The sequence below is a fragment of the Lampris incognitus genome, chromosome 20 (genome assembly GCF_029633865.1).
Source record: "Lampris incognitus isolate fLamInc1 chromosome 20, fLamInc1.hap2, whole genome shotgun sequence".
NCBI lineage: Eukaryota > Metazoa > Chordata > Actinopteri > Lampriformes > Lampridae > Lampris > Lampris incognitus.
The window spans coordinates 4998197-5021163 of NC_079230.1; the positions used below are offsets into that span (position 1 = coordinate 4998197).

The following is a 22967-nucleotide window of genomic DNA, read 5'->3' on the forward strand; positions in this document are numbered from 1 at the left end:
GTGTTGTTAAGTTCAAGGTGGGTCAGGGTAAAATGCAGGGCAGTGGCAATATATATGTCTTAAAGTAAATTATTAACAAATACAGAGGCCAAAACTCATTGGTTCTTATTGTTTTATTGATGCTTCTAAAGCTTTTGATCGTGTTAATCACAGAAAGTTGTTTGTTAAATTGAGTCAAAGAGGGGTGTCTAAATACATTGTGAGAATTCTGGCTTATTGGTGTGCCCACCAGACTATGCAAGTGAAATGGGGTAATAGTGTTTCAGCCCCATTTGGGGTTAGCAGTGGTGTCAGACAAGGGGGAATTCTGTCCCCAGTTCTCTACAATTTATATACTGATGATTTGTCCAAGCAGCTGAAAGTCTGTAACACCAGGTGCATGATGGGTAATACCTTGGTGAACCATATTCTGTATGCAGATGACCTTGTCATTCTTAGTCCCTGTAGCGCTGGTCTCCAGCAGCTCCTTGATATATGTTGTGTGTCTGGTGTGCAGCATGATATCAAACACAATGCTAGTAAGAGTGTTGTCATGATCTGCAGAACCAAAGAGGTCAATAATCTAAAATGTCCTGGTTTTAAATTGTCTGATAATAATCTTGGGGTGTGTAATAAGGTGAAATATCTTGGACATTATATTACTGAACAACTGACAGACGATGATGATGTTTATAGACGATGCTGCATGATGTATGCACAAGCAAACACTCTGTCACGCAAGTTTGGTATGTGTTCAGTTAGTGGGAAGATGTCTCTGTTCAGAGCATAATGTACACCACTTTATACTGCCCCCTGTGGTCACACTGCATATTGTACACCACTTTATACTGCACACCTGTGGTCACACCACATATTGTACACCACTTTATACTGCACACCTGTGGTCAAACTACATATTGTACAACACTTTATACTGCACACCTGTGGTCACACTACATATTGTACACCACTTTATACTGCCCCCTGTGGTCACACTACATATTGTACACCACTTTATACTGCACACCTGTGGTCACACTACATATTGTACACCACTTTATACTGCACACCTGTGGTCAAACTACATATTGTACACCACTGCCTACCTGTGGTCAAACTACATATTGTACACCACTTTATACTGCCCACCTGTGGTCACACTACATATTGTACACCACTTTAAACTGCACACCTGTGGTCACACTACATATTGTACACCACTTTATACTGCACACCTGTGGTCACACTACATATTGTACAACACTTTATGCTGCACACCTGTGGTCACACTACATATTGTACACCACTTTATACTGCCCCCTGTGGTCACACTACATATTGTACACCACTTTATACTGCCTCCTGTGGTCACACTACATATTGTACACCACTTTATACTACACACCAGTGGTCAAACTATAAAAAAGCAAGCTTACAGGGGCTTCGAGTAGTTTATAATGATGCAGTGAGAATACTACTAAAAAGACCTAGATGGTGTAGTGCAAGTGAATGTCTGTGGCTGCAGGAGTCAGCACCTTTCAGGCTCTTCTAAGAAATCTCATGTATACATTTATTTGCCAGCTCAGTGACTCTGATAATGTAATCATCAAGAGTTTAACTAATATAAGACTCGGTACCACACGCTACCAGTCCCGGCAGTGGGACCACTGGTACAGCTGCCTTCTTATAACACATCGACTTGTTCCTTTTATGTTGTTTTATTGTGTTTACTCTTTGTATTGTCTTTTACCTGTTTGTCTTTGTCTGTTATTGACCCTGAGTCTGTAATAAAGTTTTGAATTGAATTGAATTAATAACTGACTCCATAATTTCTTTATGGTCATTTGCATTTAGCGTTAGTTATTAGTCGTCATTTCTTTATCAACACAAAGGAAAGCGTGAGAAAAACAGGACAATGAAAAACTCATTCCACACAGATGTCATTTTCTTTTAGAAATAGTATTGTTTCTTTTTACAGTATTTACAGTGTTTATACATAGCTGGATTGGTGGAACATGGGCTCGCTAGCTGTCAGAGGACCAGTGCGTCTGAAGCTCCGAGGCCTGCCGGGGTCCTGGGGGGGGGGAGGCGGAGGTGTGGAGAGGAGGAGGTGGGGGTCTCCGTCCGCCGGTTAAAACAGACCTTCTCGTAGAGTGTGCAGATCTGGGGGCGCTACGAGAGGAGGCGCAACAAAGTTAAAGTCGGAGCGAAATCAGAGATCAGATTCACATTTTCCTGTATAAAAACCTTAACCACAGCATAGTAAAACACCCAGGAACTGTTTTCCCATTTGTAAATGGCTAATATTGTGTTTTATCCCTTTATCCATAACTGTACCCAGCTGTCTCAAGAACTGTGAGGGAGCGGACTAGTGCTCATTAATATTCCTGAGCTGACCTTTGAGTGACAGGTACAAGCAAAGGGTGGTGGTAAGCAAGGGTGTCGGAACTAGGGTTGGACGGAGGGGACAAGTTCCTGTCAATGTGGGGGGGGGCGAAAAAGTCCCCCAATAAACAAGAACATCCACTACTAGATATGTGCATAAATATATATAATATTGGACATATTCTCCCTGTACGTGCCAGCATTCATGTCATTCCCATCCCATGATATGTAAAAGTATTAGTTATTGACAACAACAACAACAATAACAAATCCCCTCCTCCTCTCCATGTCTTTGGTACTGGCCGCGGCCTGCTGACGCAGAGACGCAGCTGCGGTGACGTGGCAGTGACGTGAACAGCTGGTCAAGGAATGATGCAACAGCAGGAGGCGATAATGCTCCATCTGGTTGCAATTCGCCATTAATCCAGAAGAAGAAGAAGAAGCAGACGAAGAAGAACTTTTCAATGCAGCAACGATGAATCCTCCTCCGTTCATCGTCACTCACAGGTTTGTAAATTCTCTCACAAGCTAAGTGTACTTACCCATTTTTAAAAGATAAACACGTGGTTATGATTAAACCTGAGCTTGAAACATATGTATTTAATTAAGTAAATGTATTTTTGCTAACTCCGCTCAACGCTAGTCAGTGAGCGGGAAGGCTAACTTTAGCTAGCAGAGGCGTTGTGATAGTCACACGCAAATAAACTCTAGAGGTTATAACGGTAATACGGGACGGGTTACTTTAACCGGATTGTGAATACTGAGTTTTATATAGCCTGTACATTCATTTCACAGTACTGTGTTTTATATAGCATGTACATTGATTTCACAGTACTGTGTTTTATATAGCATGTACATTCATTTCACAGTACTGAGTTCCTTTCACTGCCCTGTAGGCTAGCACCAGAGTCTTAAACTGGATGCGAGCAGCTTCTGGGAGTCAGTGTAGCGACATGAGAAGGGGAGCTGTGTGGGAGAACTTAGGGAGGTTGAACACCAGACGAGCTGCAGCTTTCTGAACAAGCTCCAGAGGTCTGATGGCCGATGCCGGGGCGCCAGCAAGGAGGGAGTTGCCGTAGTCCAGTCGGGAGATGACCAGAGCCGGGATGAGCACCTGTGCCGTCTCGTCGGTGAGGAATGGGCGAATCCTCCTGATGTTATAGAGGAGAAATCTGCAGGAGCGAGCAACCGATGCAACGTTTGCAGCAAACGACAGTTGGTCGTCCAGGATCACACCCAGATTCCTCGCAGTCCGACTTGGCGTCACCACGGTGTTGGTGATGGCCAGGTCTCGGTGCGGGCAACCTTTGCCTGGGAGAAACATCAGCTCTGTCTTGTCGAGATTGAGCTTCAGGTGGTGTGGCGCCATCCACTCTGAGATGTCAGTCAAGCACGCAGCAATGCGTGTCTCTACTTGTGTGTCAGAGGGAGGAAAGGACAAGATCAGCTGGGTGTCATCGGCATAACAATGGTAAGAGAAGTCATGCGAGCGAATAACAGAACCCAGGGATTCAATTCCTTTTGGATAACCCAGGGATGTCGTATACAGGGAGAAAAGGAGAGGACCCAGAATACTCTGTGAATACTGGAGAAAAAACAAAAGCCAGGTTCCCTCTTCTGGCAAAGCTGGCAAAGAAGCATCTTTGCATCCCAGCAACCTCCGTTCCGTCTGAGTGAGTTTTCTCCGGTGCCGGCCTTCTGGTCAACAAGCTCAGAAACCACTTGATGGCAGAAAATGTTGACATGCTACTGTTTTTAAAACGCAATCTCAAGTACACCGAGCTGTGAGTTGAAATATGCTAGAGGATATGCGGCAGCCCCTGTGAAAAAGTTCAGAGCGACCGTACTCGAGGAGCTCACACAAAGATTCCCGAACAGCACGGAGAGTGCGATGGTGATCGCAACCGCACTTGACCCATGGTAGAGGCTAGTTCCCATCGATGCAGAGAACGATCAACTGAGCATGCGCAAGTACTCGTTGCCTCCATTGTTTGGGTAGGTTAAGGTTAGGGTTAGGGCGGGGTTAGGGTTAAAGTCAGCTAATCAGACGCAGAGTAGGGGGCGGGTCTTCCTAGAATCCTAGCGCCTGGATGCTACGCGGGGCGTGTGGAGGCATGGTAGAGGCATTTCGCGCATTCTCAGTTGACCGTTCTCTGCTCCATTTCCGTTCTCTGCATCGATGGGAACTAGCCTCTACCCTTGACCCACGCCGCAAGCACCTCTCATTCCTTCCTCCCGATGTTCGCTCCGAAGTGTATAACAAAGTCAAGCGGTTGATGATTGCCATGTCAACTGTGCCCCCTCCTGACGAGTCAACTGAAAAGCGGCAGCGGTTGGGTGAGTCCACGGACTCACGGAGTCACTCCACGGAGTCAGCGCTGTCCTTCCTCCTTGGTGGACAGTACGGAATGGAGGCCGTTGAAAAAGATGAGCTGGCCAGATACACAGAGGAGCCTGTTGAGGGGCTCAGTGCGGATCCCTGTGAATACTGGAGGGAAAACGAGGCCAGGTTCCCTCTTCTGGCAAAGAAGCATCTTTGCATCCCAGCAACCTCCGTTCCGTCTGAGCGAGTTTTCTCCGGCGCCGGCCTTCTGGTCAGCAAGCTCAGAAACCACTTGACCGCAGATAATGTTGACATGCTACTGTTTTTAAAACGCAATCTCAAGTACACCGAGTTGTGAGTTGAAATATGCTATAGCCTAGTCTGGCCAAAAATTAAAGTCTAGTTTTCTAGTTTAAATAGCCTACAGGGTAACTTTAACATAGTAACCAATTAGACCAGTGTTTCTCAACCCTGTCCTCAAGGAACCCTTATCCTGCATATTTTCTTTGCAACCCTGAATAGGTACCTGTTTGTAGTTATTCAACCAATCAGCAACGAATTTTGTCAGATGTTGCACACCTTGCATAATTAAGTGCTGCGACATAATTGGTCTGGAGGCCTATATGTAGTAGGGTACAGGAGGCTTATATGTAGTAGGCTACAGGAGGCCTATATGTAGTAGGCTACAGGAGGCCTATATGTAGTAGGCTACTGGAGGCTTATATGTAGTAGGCTACTGGAGGCCTATATGTAGTAGGCTACTGGAGGCCTGTGTTACGATAGTTGCGTTTAGTTTTTTTCATTAATTATTTCATGTGGACCAAGTACAAGCAGGGCTACCTATGCAGGGTTACAATGAAAATCTGCAGGATAGGGGTTCCTTGAGGACTGGGTTAAGAAACACTGAATTAAACAGTCAAGAACTATGCTTCATTGTAGATCAGATTGTTCTGTAAGTTTTTGACGCACTGCAAATCCTCACGTTAGGCTACTGTCAAGCACAAAATGGAAATGGTTCAAGAGCTGACTTTTTTTGTCGAGATTGATAAATGCTGATGTCAATCAACGTTGTATGTATTACAAATAAACTTTGAGCTTTTCTTTATTCATTTATTATTATCATTACCATTATTATCATTAGTAGTAGTAGTATAATAGACGTTGTATTATAATAATAGTAGCCTACCCTGATCTGTAATGATAGTCACGAGAGGCATGTCACGTGATATAATCCGGACGCGGTTGAAGGTCTGTCACAATAACAAAAACACTCCGTGATTGAATTGTAAATTGATAGTAAGGCTGTTTTATTTGAATGTCGTGACACTAGTTTATTTTATGAAAACATTTTGAGACAGTAAAGCATATTCTAACCTATATTTACCTCCTAACGTTAATCCTTCATCACTGATTGCTTACTTTACAACCAGCTACCACAGAGTTTCTGACCAGTATCGTTGGCCTATGACATCATCGCCTAAGCGGTGACGTCATGTTATGGTTAACCGCGGGTACCCGCCAACATTCTAAGTGTAAACGTGTACAACAACAAAAAAAGCCAAAACCCCCATCTCTAGTACACATACAGTTTCCATCGTTCATGTTAATTGACACCTGTTATTTTCTAAGAGTTCGATAAAGGGTTGAGTGAGTTTACCTGATCGTTTATGGTTTCGTAGATTGAGGGTGGATTTGTTGGGTTATTTGATGTTTCCTGGAACTTTGCAAACACACACACACAATAAAAAAGTGTCAGAGGGAGAATATAACATTATTCCTTGAACATTGATGATTTTAGCATCTGTAAATCGATGAAAGAAAGAAAGAAAAGTCAGCTGTACTTACACATTCGGGCTGAACGCTGTTAGTGATATCAGCATATATGGTGGGATCAATTTCATCAGCGCCTGTTAGTGTATGAACAGTCTGGCATGAGGTTCGTGTACAGACACCCAACACAAACAGTCAGTGACCCCTGACAAAGTGTGTGTTCACATGAAGTATATATGCACATCTGAACCAGTCTGCTGAACGGTGAGACTATGACAAATAACCAAACAAATATACACTCACTGGCCACTTTATTAGGCACACCCGTCCAACTGCTCGTTAACGCAAATTTCTAATCAGCCAATCGCATGGCAGCAACTCAATGCATTTAGGCATGTAGACATGGTCAAGACGATCTGCTGCAGTTCAAACCGAGCATCAGAATGGGGAAGAAAGGTGATTTAAGTGACTTTGAACGTGGCATGGTTGTTGGTGCCAGACGGGCTGGTCTGAGTATTTCAGAAACTGCTGATCTACTGGGATTTTCACGCACAACCATCTCTAGGGTTTACAGAGAATGGTCCGAAAAAGAGAAAATATCCAGTGAGCGGCAGTTCTGTGGGCGAAAATGCCTTGTTGATGCCAGAGGTCAGAGGAGAATGGCCAGACTGGTTCGAGCTGACAGAAAGGCAACAGTAACTCAAATAACCACTCATTACAACCGAGGTATGCAGAAGAGCATCTCTGAACGCACAACATGTCGAACCTTGAGGCAGATGGGCTACAGCAGCAGAAGACCACACCGGGTGCCACTCCTGTCAGCTAAGAACAGGAAACTGAGGCTACAATTCGCACAGGCTCACCAAAATTGGACAACAGAAGATTGGAAAAACGTTGCCTGGTCTGATGAGTCTCGATTTCTGCTGCGACATTCGGATGGTAGGGTCAGAACTTGGCGTCAACAGCATGAAAGCATGGATCCATCCTGCCTTGTATCAACGGTTCAGGCTGCTGGTGGTGGTATAATGGTGTGGGGGATATTTTCTTGGCACACTTTGGGCCCCTTAGTACCAATTGAGCATCGTGTCAACGCCACAGCCTACCTGAGTATTGTTGCTGACCATGTCCATCCCTTTATGACCACAGTGTTCCTATCTTCTGATGGCTACTTCCAGCAGGATGACGCGCCATCATGTCATAAAGCTCGAATCATCTCAGACTGGTTTCTTGAACATGACAATGAGTTCACTGTACTCAAATGGCCTCCACAGTCACCAGATCTCAATCCAGTAGAGCACCTTTGGGATGTGGTGGACCGGGAGATTCGCATCATGGATGTGCAGCCGACAAATCTGCAGCAACTGCGTGATGCTATCATGTCAATATGGACCAAACTCTCTGAGGAATGTTTCCAGTACCTTGTTGAATCTATGCCACGAAGGATTAAGGCAGTTCTGAAGGCAAAAGGGGGTCCAACCCGGTACTAGCAAGGTGTACCTAATAAAGTGGCCAGTGAGTGTAGTATGAATTGGTATTCTTTAGAAGAGGACTCTTTCTTACCCGTACGTTTGCATTTCCTGTAACAGGAAGTCCCGATGACAACCGAGACCAGACAAAGCAATACTACAACTGCCCCAGTCACAATGACATGCAACAGCGGTGGACCTGCAAATGAGGATGTCATCGTTATTATTACTATCATTCGTATTATCGTTTTTATCAGCATCATCGTTATTATCATTGATATTATTATTATTATTACAAGTTGCAGTAGTAGTAATTGTAGAAATAGTAGAAGTAGTGGTGGTAAAAGTTGTACTGTAGTAATAATAGTGGTAGTAGTGGTTTTTAAAGTATTAGTAGTAGTTGTACAAGTGGTAATAGTAGTAGTGTAGTTGTAATAGTAGAAGTACCAGTAATAATAGTTGTAGTAGTACTAGTGGTAAAAGTAGTATTGTAGTAGTAATCGTGGTAGTAGCAGTTTTCAAAGTATTAGTAGTAGTTGTACAAGTGGTAATAGTAGTTGTGTAGTCGTAGTAGTATTGTAGTAGTAATAGTAGTAGTAGTAATGATCATAATGATAATCATAGTTACATTTATAAAGCACTTTTCTAGACACCCAAAGCGCTTCACTTTGAAGGGGGTAACTCACTTCAACCCCCACCAATGTGTAGCACCACCTGGGTGATGCACGGCAGCCATTTTGTGCCAGAACGCTCACCACACATCAGCTTGAGCTGGAGAGGGAGGAATCATTGATCCAATTACATGGGGGGATGATTAGGTGGCCAGATGGAGAGAGCCAGGTTGGGAATTTTGCCAGGACACCGGGGAATCTCCTACTCCTTGACATAAGTGCCGTGGGATCTTTAATGACCACAGTGAGCCAGGACCTCGGTTTAACGTCTCATCCGAAGGACGGCATCTCCTACAGCACAGTGTCCTCGTCACTGCACTGGGGGCATTGGATTTGATTTGTGTTTTGTTTTTTTTTTGTTTTTTTTTTAAATTAGGGCCCGTGGGAAGACTGCCCCCTACTGGCCCACCAGCACCACTTCCAGAAGCAACTCATTTTCCCAGGAGGCCTCCCATCCAAGTAGTAGCCAAGCCCACACCTGCTTAGCTTCCATGATTTGGCAAAACCAGGGTACATGTTGATGTGGCTGCTGGTAAAGGTAATAGTACTAGTAGTAGTAGCAGTAATAGTAGTAGTGTATGGGTAACAGTGGCGTGTCGTCCACTAGGGGCGCTAGTGCGCCGCCCTACCTACAGTTCCAACTGGAAAATAAGTATCGTAGTAAATAAATTATTTTTCAAATTGTGGTGGCGTGTGTGTATACAATCCAATTGTTATGTTTACAGAAAGCATGTATTATATTAGAAAAGTGTGATAACTGATGGAAAAACATTGCTTGCAACCTTTGTCTGTGTGCCGAAGGGCGCATTTTTTTCCGCCTGACAGGAGAGACGCGAGTTTAAATGCAGCCACACCACCGCACACTGAGAAGAGCTGATTCTTGGGCGGAGAAATACCCGCCCGATTAGGTAGATGGCGCTGTGTAAAACTATGCATAGTAGTTGTTAGTGGTAGAGCATGAAGTCGGGGAGTTGGCTAGCTGTTAGTAAAGTGGCTAATGTAACGATGGCTGATGTGCTAGAGGAACAGCCTGCTCCTAGCAGTGTTGGTTCTTTATTTGAAAAACCATTTGAACGGAGAAGTTTGTCTGACAAGCTTATCGTGAAGCAGGTGGGTCCAGATCAGCCTGAGAACATCAACACTCGACAGCCCCCCGATGATCGTGGTAAATCACACGTCAGGAGTTTTGCTAGCAGCCGGTATGCAGGGAAACCGTGGCTCTGTGGAGGTGACAAGCGGCATGCTGTGTTTGGCTTTGCGTGCTTACTTTTCCAACGTCCACATCGGACCAGGCGTGGACTGAAACTGGAGTGAGCGATCTTAAGCATCTTACCGAAAAAAATAAAAACCATGAAGACAGTAAGGCTGGTATGGATAATGCCATGAAACTAGCCATGTTTGGGAGAACTAACATTGCTAGCCAACTTAGCGACAGCTACAGGATCGGCGCTGTTAAACACAATGAAGAGGTGGGCAGGAATGGAGCTGTACTTTCAAGGACTGTTGACTGGGTCACATTTTGTGGCGCATATGAAGTTGGATTATGTGGCCATGATGAGAGCAGTGACACTGTCAACCCTGAGGTTTTTATTGGACTAGTGAATTTTGCTGCTGAATTGGACACACACAGTGTGTTGAAACAACATTTGGAAACGGCAACCGTGTTTAAAGGTACATCAAATATTGTTCAGAATGAACTGCTGGATTGTATGTTGGGGATCATGCGTGTGTACATAGTAGATGAGATTAAAAACTCAGACTTTCTGGCCAGTCAGGCCGACGAAACCACTGACGTATCAACGCAGTCTCAGTTAGTACTGGTACTACATTGTACTGACAAATCACATCAGGTTCAGGAGCCCTTTTACACTTTTACTCCCATACAGACTGCCATTGCCGAGACTGCTGCCTCATCAACTCTCAATCAGTTAGAACACATCTTGCCAGAGAAGGGAGAGCAGCAGAGAGATAAAGTGATAGAAAGGAGAGCAGCGCAGATAAAGTGATAGAAGGGAGAACAGCAGAGAGATAAAGTGATAGAACGGAAAGCAGCAGAGAGATAAAGTGATAGAAGGGAAAGCAGCAGAGAGATAAAGTGATAGAAGGGAAAGCAGCAGCAGAGATAAAGTGATAGAAGGGAGAGCAGCAGAGAGATAAAATGATAGAAGGGAGAGCATCAGAGATAAAGTGATAGAAGGGAGAGCTGCAGAGAGATAAAGTGATAGAAGGGAGAGCAGCAGAGATAAAGTGATAGAAGGGAGAGCAGCAGAGAGATAAAGTGATAGAAGGGAGAGCAGCAGAGATAAAGTGATAGAAGGGAGAGCAGCTGAGAGATAAAGTGATAGAAGGGAGAGCAGCAGAGATAAAGTGATAGAAGGGAGAGCAGCTGAGAGATAAAGTGATAGAAGGGAGAGCAGCAGAGATAAAGTGATAGAAGGGAGAGCAGCAGAGAGATAAAGTGATAGAAGGGAGAGCAGCGGAGAGATAAAGTGATAGAAGGGAGAGCAGCTGAGAGATAAAGTGATAGAAGGGAGAGCAGCAGAGATAAAGTGATGGAAGGGAGAGCAGCAGAGAGATAAAGTGATAGAAGGGAGAGCAGCGGAGAGATAGAATGATAGAAGGGAGAGCAGCTGAGAGATAAAGTGATAGAAGGGAGAGCAGCTGAGAGATAAAGTGATAGAAGGGAGAGCAGCTGAGATAAAGTGATAGAAGGGAGAGCAGCAGAGAGATAAAATGATAGAAGGGAGAGCAGCAGAGAGATAAAGTGATAGAAGGGAGAGCAGCAGAGATAAAGTGATAGAAGGGAGAGCAGCTGAGAGATAAAGCGATAGAAGGGAGAGCAGCAGAGAGATAAAGTGATAGAAGGGAGAGCAGCAGAGAGATAAAGTGATAGAAGGGAGAGCAGCTGAGAGATAGAATGATAGAAGGGAGAGCAGCTGAGAGATAAAGTGATAGAAGGGAGACCATCAGAGATAAAGTGATAGAGCAGCAGAGAGATAAAGTGATAGAAGGGAGAGCAGAGATAAAGTGATAGAAGGGAGAGCAGCAGAGAGATAAAATGATAGAAGGGAGAGCATCAGAGATAAAGTGATAGAAGGGAGAGCAGCAGAGAGATAAAGTGATAGAAGGGAGAGCAGCTGAGAGATAGAATGATAGAAGGGAGAGCAGCTGAGAGATAAAGTGATAGAAGGGAGAGCAGCAGAGAGATAAAGTGATAGAAGGGAGAGCAGTTGAGAGATAAAATGATAGAAGGGAGAGCAGCAGAGAGATAAAGTGATGGAAGGGAGAGCAGCCGAGAGATAAAGTGATAGAAGGGAGAGCAGCTGAGAGATAGAATGATAGAAGGGAGAGCAGCTGAGAGATAAAGTGATAGAAGGGAGAGCAGCAGAGAGATAAAGTGATAGAAGGGAAAGCAGCAGAGAGATAAAGTGATAGAAGGGAGAGCAGTTGAGAGATAAAATGATAGAAGGGAGAGCAGCAGAGAGATAAAGTGATGGAAGGGAGAGCAGCCGAGAGATAAAGTGATAGAAGGGAGAGCAGCTGAGAGATAGAATGATAGAAGGGAGAGCAGCTGAGAGATAAAGTGATAGAAGGGAGAGCAGCAGAGAGATAAAGTGATAGAAGGGAGAGCAGCAGAGAGATAAAGTGATAGAAGGGAGAGCAGCAGAGAGATAAAGTGATGGAAGGGAGAGCAGCCGAGAGATAAAGTGATAGAAGGGAGAGCAGCTGAGAGATAGAATGATAGAAGGGAGAGCAGCTGAGAGATAAAGTGATAGAAGGGAGAGCAGCAGAGAGATAAAGTGATAGAAGGGAGAGCAGCAGAGATAAAGTGATAGAAGGGAGAGCAGCAGAGAGATAAAATGATAGAAGGGAGAGCAGCAGAGAGATAAAGTGATGGAAGGGAGAGCAGCCGAGAGATAAAGTGATAGAAGGGAGAGCAGCTGAGAGATAGAATGATAGAAGGGAGAGCAGCTGAGAGATAAAGTGATAGAAGGGAGAGCAGCAGAGAGATAAAGTGATGGAAGGGAGAGCAGCTGAGAGATAAAGTGATAGAAGGGAGAGCAGCAGAGATGAAGTGACAGGCGCAGGCTTACGACAGCGCGAGCGTGATGCGGGGACTTCCAAATGCTTATGGATCAGCATGTAGTAGGCTAATGGAGGCTTATATGTAGTAGACTACTGGAGGCTTATATGTAGTAGACTACAGGAGGCCTATATGTAGTAGGCTACAGGAGGCCTGTATGTAGTAGGCTACTGGAGGCCTATATGTAGTAGGCTACTGGAGGCTTATATGTAGTAGGCTACTGGAGGCCTGTATGTAGTAGGCTACTGGAGGCTTATATGTAGTAGACTACTGGAGGCCTGTATGTAGTAGGCTACTGGAGGCCTGTATGTAGTAGGCTACTGGAGGCCTGTATGTAGTAGGCTACTGGAGGCCTGTATGTAGTAGGCTACTGGAGGCCTGTATGTAGTAGGCTACAGGAGGCTTATATGTTGTAGGCTACTGGAGGCCTGTATGTAGTAGGCTACTGGAGGCTTATATGTAGTAGACTACTGGAGGCCTATATGTAGTAGGCTACAGGAGGCTTATATGTAGTAGACTACTGGAGGCCTGTATGTTGTAGACTACTGGAGGCCTATATGTAGTAGACTACTGGAGGCCTATATGTAGTAGGCTACTGGAGGCTTATATGTAGTAGACTACTGGAGGCCTATATGTAGTAGGCTACAGGAGGCTTATATGTAGTAGACTACTGGAGGCTTATATGTAGTAGGCTACTGGAGGCTTATATGTAGTAGACTACTGGAGGCCTATATGTAGTAGGCTACTGGAGGCTTATATGTAGTAGACTACTGGAGGCCTATATGTAGTAGACTACTGGAGGCCTATATGTAGTAGGCTACAGGAGGCCTATATGTAGTAGGCTACTGGAGGCCTGTGTTACGATAGTTGAGTTTAGTTTTTTTCATTAATTATTTCATGTGGAACACTTTCTGTGCACAATATGTACGTATGTTTGTTGGAAACTTTCCCGCATTTGCACTGTTAATTTAATGAGATTTATATGGCTGTGACTGATGTTTATGGGTGGAAATTTGATTGCTTTGTGAAATATAAATTTGATTAGTTTTGGCTTAAATAGAATAACTGTTGCAAATGCAAAAAAAATCCCTAATAGCCTATCATTTTAATTTAATTGTCTAATTCAATTAATGCATGTTAGCAAGCCTACATTACATAAATGAAATCTAGTGTCAGATAATGACAGGCAAACGGAAAAATAAACGAGTTCTGTTAAATATATGCTATTTGTTTTTATTTCTGAAATGTGTTAGACGTTTGGAAGTAGACTTGTGTATGTTTCTTAAAAAAATGATTAAATTATGTATCCTAGGGGACTAGACTCTTATGCCTGCTGTGTGTCAAGAAAAATAATAATTCTGACGTGCTGGATTCAAAGCAGCCCCACCTAGTGGAAAAGTCACACCACGCCACTGATGGGTAATAGTAGTAGTAGTAGTAGTAGTGGTGGTGGTAATAGTAGGAGTGTTTTAGTTTTAGGGAGTTGTTCCTTATCTGATGTGAGGGTCTAAGGACAGGATGTTGTGTTGCTGTAAAGCCCCTTGAGGCAAAATTGTAATTTGTGATATTGAGCTACACAAATCAAATTGACTTGACTTGATTAGTGTAGTGGTAATAGTAGTAGGAGTGGTAGTGGTGGTAATAGTTGAAGTCGTAGTGGTAATAGCAGTAGTAATACTTGTTGAAGTAGTAGTAGTAGTAATAGCAGCAGTAGTAGCAGTAGTAGTAGTAATAGCAGCAGCAGTAGTAGTAATAGCAGTAGTAGTAGTAGTAATAGCAGTAGTAATAGTTGTAGTAGCAGTAGTAATAGTAGTAATAACAGTAGTTATAGTTGTAGTAGCAGTAGTAATAGTCAAAGTCCTGGTAGTAATAGCAGTAGTAATAGTTGTTGAAGTAGTAGTAGTAATAGCAGTAGTAATAGTTGTAGTAATAGCAGTAGTAATAGTTGCAGTAGTAGGAGTACACACACACACAGTGTCTTACCTATGCATTAGTGAATGTTTTCATTCTCAGCCCTCCCTTCTAACCATCTCTCCCAGCATTTTCCTTCTCATGTGTGACATAATCTGAAGCTGAAGTAACTTCACTTAAATATGCTTTGTAATTCAAGTTGGATTGAATAATAGATGGAGCTTTACAGAAACACACGGTGATTAACCCAGCCCTGGTGCTGGTTCTTGTCTTCCTTAGTCACGTCTCTTGTAGGCATGTCTTCTAGGGACATTGCGTAATATTTCAGCTTTACGGAAGTCATTGTCTCACCAGGGGATTTTGGGCGTAGTGACTGAAACACCAACTCTCCCCACATTTCTGCATTTTGTAACACAGGCAGCAGACCGGCTGAACTGTTGATGTGGTACTTGGATTCCCTGAGGCTCGTCGACTGTAGGCAGCCATGGTAAACCCAAACCCCAACACGAACCCGCAACTTATCTACTGAGGATGCTGGGAAACGGCAGCTATCGCTAAAAATGCTGCCACCTTTCCATTGAAAATAGTTTTTCCATTTTTTTTATTATTATTATTTATTTTTTTAATGTAGTTGTAATTAACGTCACAGAACAATAGAAGTCACAGCTAGGTTGACTTCACAGATGACCCCTGAACCATAAATCCCTCATCTTTCTATCCTAAGTTGATTAAAAGTCCCACTTAACCATCTCCTGTTCGACATTTTCCAACTTGGATTTGATCAAACTGTCAGACTACATGAACGTATGTACGTGATGGTGTAGTACAGTGAAGAGTAGAGTTACTACTGCTGTTTACTCTCGGTGAAACACTGTCATTAGTGTAGTGAGAAGAAATGAATACTGTGGTACTTTGTGGAGGACGGAGCCATTCGTCTACATACCCGGCGGGGCGTCTGTAGACGTGGTGTTTACACACGTCACCATTTTTAATGTAGACGTCTTGTTGAATCTGTTGGAAGCGTTGCAGATGACAGTCTCGTTGTCTTGCAGCTGCAGGGAGACGAAGACTTTGGCGCCTGTGTAGCTGTGACTGCCGACAGTCCAGCTGAAGGACACACTGCTGAGATGGAGGACGCTGCACTCAAGGAAAACGGTGCAGGAGCTGTTAGACTCATGCCAGGTAGAGTTAAGCCATATGACTGGCTCCATAATGACCTCTGAAAGACATTAAACACAGAGACAGAGAGAGAGAGAGAGAGAGAGAGATGGTGGGTGATAGATAGATAGATAGATAGATAGATAGATAGATAGATAGATAGATAGATAGATAGATAGATAGATAGATAGATAGATAGATAGATATGATATGATATGATATGATATGATATATGGTGGGTGGGTGGTAGGTAGATAGATAGACAGTACCGCCGGGTATTTTCTGGGATGGGAGACGACGATGTGAGAAGCAGCTTACCGTAGACTTGCAGAGTGATGACGGTCGAGGGTATTTGCTCTCCATGTCTATCTGAGCTAAACTCATAAGTCCCTGAGTCATCAAGGGTCAAACTTTTCAAGATTAAAGACAAATTTTCAAGGTTCATGTCTATTGTTCTTTCAAACTCTCGAACTTTGTGACTGCTGTTATCATACCACTCTATAATGGCCTGCTGTCTGAATCTCCATTCTGCATATCTGACCCCTTCACTTGATGAGCATAAGGGGAGCTCCACATTTTCTCCAACCTTTCTATGGATTGTATCGTTGCATTTATTGGCCTCCACATCTGGGGAAAAAAAAACAGAATACGTGGAATCTTTTTGAAATATGATTGGCAAAATTGTCATCTTTTGTATTTAGATGCAATGTGGCTAATGATTGTTCCTGCGTGGAGAAAAAGAAACAGATATCACATGAGAGATGACAGGACTTAAAACTGTACTCAGCACTTATACCAAAGCCTTTCCAATGGGAATGTATGTGGTATAATATCAACATTAGAAAATAAGATAATAGTTTGCTGCGCTTTTGTCCAAGACGTGTAGATCTTACACCTCTGGGTGCACACGCTTCCGATGACCTCACGGTCTCACCATCCCTCTTCTGACACCAGTGTAGTGAATTCAGGGGGCAGCTGGGAATCCGCCGCAGCCAGCCGGGAAGCAAACCCACGTCTCCTGCAGTACGAGCGACTGCACTAACCAGCCATCTAAAGTGTCAACCCATTAGCCAAGGGCTAGCAAATCTAGTCACGCGTGGTCGTTACACTACTATGGATCATTTTGTGTTCATCACTTAACCTGGATACGGGTGAACTATTAAAGCGGAAAAATTCTACTTCGGTGCTATGATATTCTCCTACTTACCATATTGATCAACTAGCTGGACCTAAGTAGCTCTGCCATACAACCCTTAAGCCTGTTCTGTCTATTTACAAGGTACTAGACAGAAAAACCATCATGTACCAGCACTGCAAAATTTTCAATAAATATGACATTATAAACTGGGAGAGCCTCATGAAATACACATATGCATGCCTGATGTATAAGAGTGTCAGTCATAGGGCTGCTCTGTCACTTGATGAAATTATTAAGCAAGAAACCATAAAAATCAGGAATACCCTAAAATGGATCTACTACATACTCACCCATACACCAATCTTGTTTTACAGTAGGGGACTCTAAATTCTGGAAAACCTGGTACTGATTTTCAATACTAAGGGTGATATGCAGAGCTGTAGTAACTACAGAGGTATAAAGTTGGTCAGCCACAGCATGAAGATATGGGAAAGAGTAATAGAAGCTAGGTTAAGAGGAGAGGTGATGATCAGCAGCAGCAGTGTGGTTTCATGCCACGAAAGAGCACCACAGATGTGATGTTTGCTTTGAGAATGTTGATGGAGAAGTATAGAGAAGGCCAGAAGGAGGTACATTGTGTCTTTGTGGATTTAGAGAAAGCATATGACAGGGTGCCGAGAGAGGAGGTGTGGCATAGTATGAGGAAGTCGGAAGTGGCAGAGAAGTATGCAGGAGTGGTGCAGGATATGTATGAGGGCAGTGTGACAATGGTGGGATATGTGGTTGGAATGACAGATGGGTTCAAGGTGGAGGTGGGACTACATCAAGGATCGGCTCTGAGCCCTTTCTTGTTTGCAATGGTGATGGACAGGTTGATGGACGAGATCAGGCAGGAGTCTCCATTGACGATGATGTTCGCGGATGACATTTTGATCTGTAGCGAGACTAGGGTGTAGGTTGAGGAGAGCCTGGAGAGGTGGAGCTATGCACTGGAGAGAAGAGGAATGAAAGTCAGTAGGAGCAAGACAGAATACCTATGCGTGAATGAGAGGGAGGGCAGTGGAATGGTGAGGATGCAAGGAGTAGAGGTGACATTTAAATACTTGGGGTGAACTGTCCAAAGTAACAGGAGTGCAGAAGAGAGGTGAAGAAGAGAGTGCAGGCAGGGTGGAGTGGGTGGAGTGTCAGGAGTGATTTGCGACAGAAGGGTACCAGCAAGAGTTAAAGGGAAGGTTTACAAGTTTATATAGTTTATTCTTATTTGTATTTCTTATTTTATCTTCTATTTCTATTCATTTCTGTTTTTCTTATTTCTGTTTATTTCTATTTTCTTGTTATCTTGTATCTTGTTACTTTTTAGTTTTTCTTTACTAGTAGAGTGTGAGTGTCTGTAATAGAAGCCAATTTCCCCTCTGGGATGAATAAAGTATTTTTGATTCCGATTCTGATAGAGTTGTGAAATGTGTATATTTGTGTAACCCAGCTGGAAAATATGAGTTAAAATAGAAGTGAAGTTAAAAAGAAATTAATTTACAAACTAACTACTGTTAACTTAAGTCTCAAGTTAATGCTTTTATTTTGTTATTAAATAATACAGTCTGGTGACTTAATTTCACCATTTCCGCCCCTACTCAAGGGAACAGGAAGTTGTAAGCAGAGGAGAGGGTCTGATGAAAAAGTTTTTCAGAGTCGCCATGTTGTGCACCATAAGAAGTTGCTTCATGCACCACGTTGAGCTCTGCTAAGGTAGAAATAAAGTCCGAACAGTTACTGAAGTTGAGCAGTTAACTTATGACAGGGATACGAGTCCCTGCAGAGAGCACAAAACCACCAAGAGTGACGGTTCTGTCTTGATTAGTTCACTTCACGTGTCTCGGTCAGGCGTTTTATTGAGAGAGAGAGAGGATTCCAGAAACGTTCATTGATCCCAGTAGATGGCGATCTATTCCATTCTATTCTATTCTCTTCGTCAGCCACTTCTCCGGGGTCAGGTCGCGGTGGCAGCAAGCTAAGTAGGGCAGTCCAGACGTCCCTCTCCTCAGCGATGCCCTCCAGCTCCTCCTGGTGGATCCCAAGATGTTCCCAGGCCAGATTGGACAAGTAGTCCCTCCAGCGAGTTTTGGGTCTACCCTGGGGTCTCCTCCCAGTTGGACGTGCCCGGAAGACCTCCAAAGGAAGGCACCCAGGAGGCATCCGAATCAGATGCCCAAACCACCTCAACTGGCTCCTGTCGACACGACGGAGCAGTGGCTGTACTCTGAACTCCCTCCAAATGTCCGAGCTCCTCACCTTATCTCTAAGGCTGAGCCCAGACACCCTACGGAGGAAACTCATTTCAGCCGCTTGTATCCAGAGTCTCACCATTTTGGTCTCTACCCAAAGCTCATGACCATAGGTGAAGGTTGGAATGAAGATTGACTGGTAAATTGAGAGCTTTGCCTTCCTGCTCAGCTCCCTCTTCACCACAACGGTCCAGTATTTCCACATTACTGCTGATGCTGCACCGATCTGCCTGTCAGTCTCCCGCTCCATCCTACCCTCACTCGTGAACAAGACCCTGAGATACCCGAACTCCTTCACTTGAGGCAACAACTCATCCCCAGCCCAGAGGGAGCAATCCACCATTTTCCAGTAGAGAACCATGGCCTCATACTTGGAGGTGCTGACTCCCATCTCGGCCATTTCACACTGAGCTGCAAACCGCCCCAGTGTGTGCTGGAGGTCGCGTTCTGATGAAGCCTATTCTATTCTATTCTATTCTATTCTATTCTATTCTATTCTATTCTATTCTATTCTGTGTCACAGTGGCCAAGTCTGGTTAAGACAGCGTTTACTCAGAAACGGTTCATATTTCAGTAACTGTTAAATGTGATGTGCATGTGTCAGAGCTACACGACAGTCCTTCATGAACAACAGAATATCTTTGATAAAAACAACAGTGTGACCGCTAAGTAGAGACAGGCAGATTGTCACTGCTCTGCCCGAGTTGTTTTAGGATCACTTGCTAAGAAAACACAAGCAGGAAATTTAATGGCACAAAAAATAATTAATCAACGCTTGAAGTCCGCTGCACACCATAAAAACATCAGTCGATACAAAAAATACTTGTGTGTGTGTGTGTGTGTGTGTGTGGGGGGGATTCCAGCTATTCAACAAGATGAGGAACATAGCAGGTTTTAAATGAGTAAAAATGAGAAACATAATTTGGATACTAAAGCAGCATTCATGCCTTGTACAGCAGAAATGCCAGCAGAAAAGCTCTTATGACACGACACTTTTCAGCAAAACACAAAAGCGCTGCTGCTCTTTTTTTCTTTTTTCTCTCTCTCTCTTTTTTTTTTTTAACAGACATCCACAAAACAGAAAAAGCATCAGTAGGAAATGTTGTGAAGTAAAGAGAATAACAACACTGAAAAGCCAACACATGCCATTTCCACAGAGTCAGCGAAGACGTCTGGGGAACCAACTGCTGAAGTGAAACGCAGCCATTTAATGAACAACGGCATTGCACAACTGCTCTTACATGCAGTCTGCATCTCCCCAATCCCTTTAGAACAAGGATAACGTACAATATGAGACGCCTGGATCATCGATGTCTGTGGTACAGATTGGACCGAACGGCTGATACGAGGACGTACCGTGGAGGAGCAGCAGGACGAGGCTGTATCTGAAGAACCAGAGCAGACAGGAGATGAGACCACCAGCCATTTCTGTGGAGCACCGTGCGACTTCTGTTTCCTCTTCTGGTGAACTATCTGACTCATAGCACATACCCCCTGACAGAGAGAGAGAGAGAGACTGACAGAGAGAGAGCAAGAGAGAATTTGAATTTACAACAGCTGTTTACTTAACAAGAAAACAAACTTTAACAATGAATAATATCATCGGACATAGTCACTACTTTAAATTAACATGCACAAAGGGTTCAACTTCCATCACTGAACAAAGATCGATTCAAAGAGAGAAACTTTCATGATCAAAAATTACAACAAAACATTAATTCAAAGACGAAAAAGAGAGAGAGGGGGAGAGCGGGGGACAGGTAGAGGGAGATCAAATTCCTGCTGTACGCAGATGACTTGATACTGTTAAGTGCAACAAAACATGGACTTCAACGGGGTCTGAACATACTTGAATGTTGCTGTCAGACCTGGGCCCTGGCAGTTAACATAAAAAAGACCAAAAACAATAATATTTTTTTTAAAAAAAGATCCAGATGTCAGAGAAACAAATAGCACTTTACAGTTGGAGCACGTCTAATGGAAAACTGTTTGGAATATAATTATTTAGGCTTGAAAATAAGTTGCACTGGAAATTTCAACCCAACAGTCAATGAACTATGAGAGAAAGCACGCGTGGCATTTTATGCAATCAAAAGACAAATTCACATTCAGATTCCAATTTTGATTTGGTTCAAATTATTCAGTCAATTATAGAACCCATTCTGCTCTATGGACCGAAGTGTGGGGCCCGCAAACAAACCTGAACTTTGTACAACGGGAAAAACATCCAGTGGAAAATGCACACTGAGTTTTGTAAAAGCACCCTGCAGGTGCACACCACAGCAACTAATAATGGCCTGCAGAGCTGAACTGGGCCAATTTCCATTATGTTTGAATGATCAATTAAATATTGGCTTCATCTAAAAGAAAGTGACCCCCCCCTCCTCCCACCACAAAGCCCTGCAGAGCCAAGAGATGAGCAAAGACCAAGGTCACCTCACTCAGCTGGTCCTGACGCTCCGTTCCAGTCCAAGCAGTGTTCTGCCTCAGGACCAGTATGACACCAGGACCGTCAGAGTCAACCAAATTATAACACACGGACACAGAAGTACCTCACCTACTGGAACACAAAATCACTCACACACAGTAAAATGCAATGCTATCTGGCCCTAAAAGACCGTACACTGTGGCAACCTACCTGACCACAATGACTGGTGTTAAATACAGACACATGGTAACACAGTACAGACTGAGGCTCATAGCCTGGCCATAGAAACACAGACACATGGTAACACAGTACAGACTGAGGCTCATAGCCTGGCCATAGAGACACAGACACATGGTAACACAGTACAGACTGAGACTCATAGCCTGACCATAGAGACACAGACACATGGTAACACAGTACAGACTGAGACTCATAGCCTGGCCATAGAGACACAGACACATGGTAACACAGTACAGACTGAGGCTCATAGCCTGGCCATAGAAACACAGACACATGGTAACACAGTACAGACTGAGGCTCATAGCCTGGCCATAGAGACACAGACACATGGTAACACAGTACAGACTGAGGCTCATAGCCTGGCCATAGAGACACAGACACATGGTAACACAGTACAGACTGAGACTCATAGCCTGGCCATAGAGACACAGACACATGGTAACACAGTACAGACTGAGGCTCATAGCCTGGCCATAGAGACACAGACACATGGTAACACAGTACAGACTGAGGCTCATAGCCCGGCCATAGAGACACAGACACATGGTAACACAGTACAGACTGAGGCTCATAGCCTGGCCATAGAGACACAGACACATGGTAACACAGTACAGACTGAGGCTCATAGCCTGGCCATAGAGACACAGACACATGGTAACACAGTACAGACTGAGGCTCATAGCCTGGCCATAGAAACACAGACACATGGTAACACAGTACAGACTGAGGCTCATAGCCTGGCCATTGAGACACAGACACATGGTAACACAGTACAGACTGAGGCTCATAGCCTGACCATAGAGCCACAGACACATGGTAACACAGTACAGACTGAGGCTCATAGCCCGGCCATAGAGACACAGACACATGGTAACACAGTACAGACTGAGGCTCATAGCCTGGCCATAGAAACACAGACACATGGTAACACAGTACAGACTGAGACTCATAGCCTGGCCATAGAGACACAGACACATGGTAACACAGTACAGACTGAGACTCATAGCCCGGCTATAGAAACACAGACACATGGTAACACAGTACAGACTGAGGCTCATAGCCTGGCCATAGAAACACAGACACATGGTAACACAGTACAGACTGAGGCTCATAGCCTGGCCATAGAGACACA

The 22967-nt window shown here is 44.0% G+C and overlaps 1 protein-coding gene across 1 annotated transcript; it reads right to left on the reverse strand.

Annotated features, from left to right (window-relative positions):
* Positions 1-1954: 1954 nt before the first annotated feature.
* LOC130130873 (SLAM family member 8-like) lies at positions 1955-20643 on the reverse strand. The gene is made up of 7 exons (XM_056300729.1): positions 20524-20643; positions 16066-16374; positions 15533-15808; positions 8018-8122; positions 6533-6594; positions 6345-6407; positions 1955-2151 (listed from the first exon to the last, which is right to left on the reverse strand). The coding sequence occupies exons 1-7, from the start codon at positions 20591-20593 to the stop codon at positions 2011-2013; spliced, it is 1026 nt and encodes a 341-aa protein (XP_056156704.1). The 5' UTR covers positions 20594-20643; the 3' UTR covers positions 1955-2010.
* Between the last annotated feature and the right edge of the window lie 2324 nt (positions 20644-22967).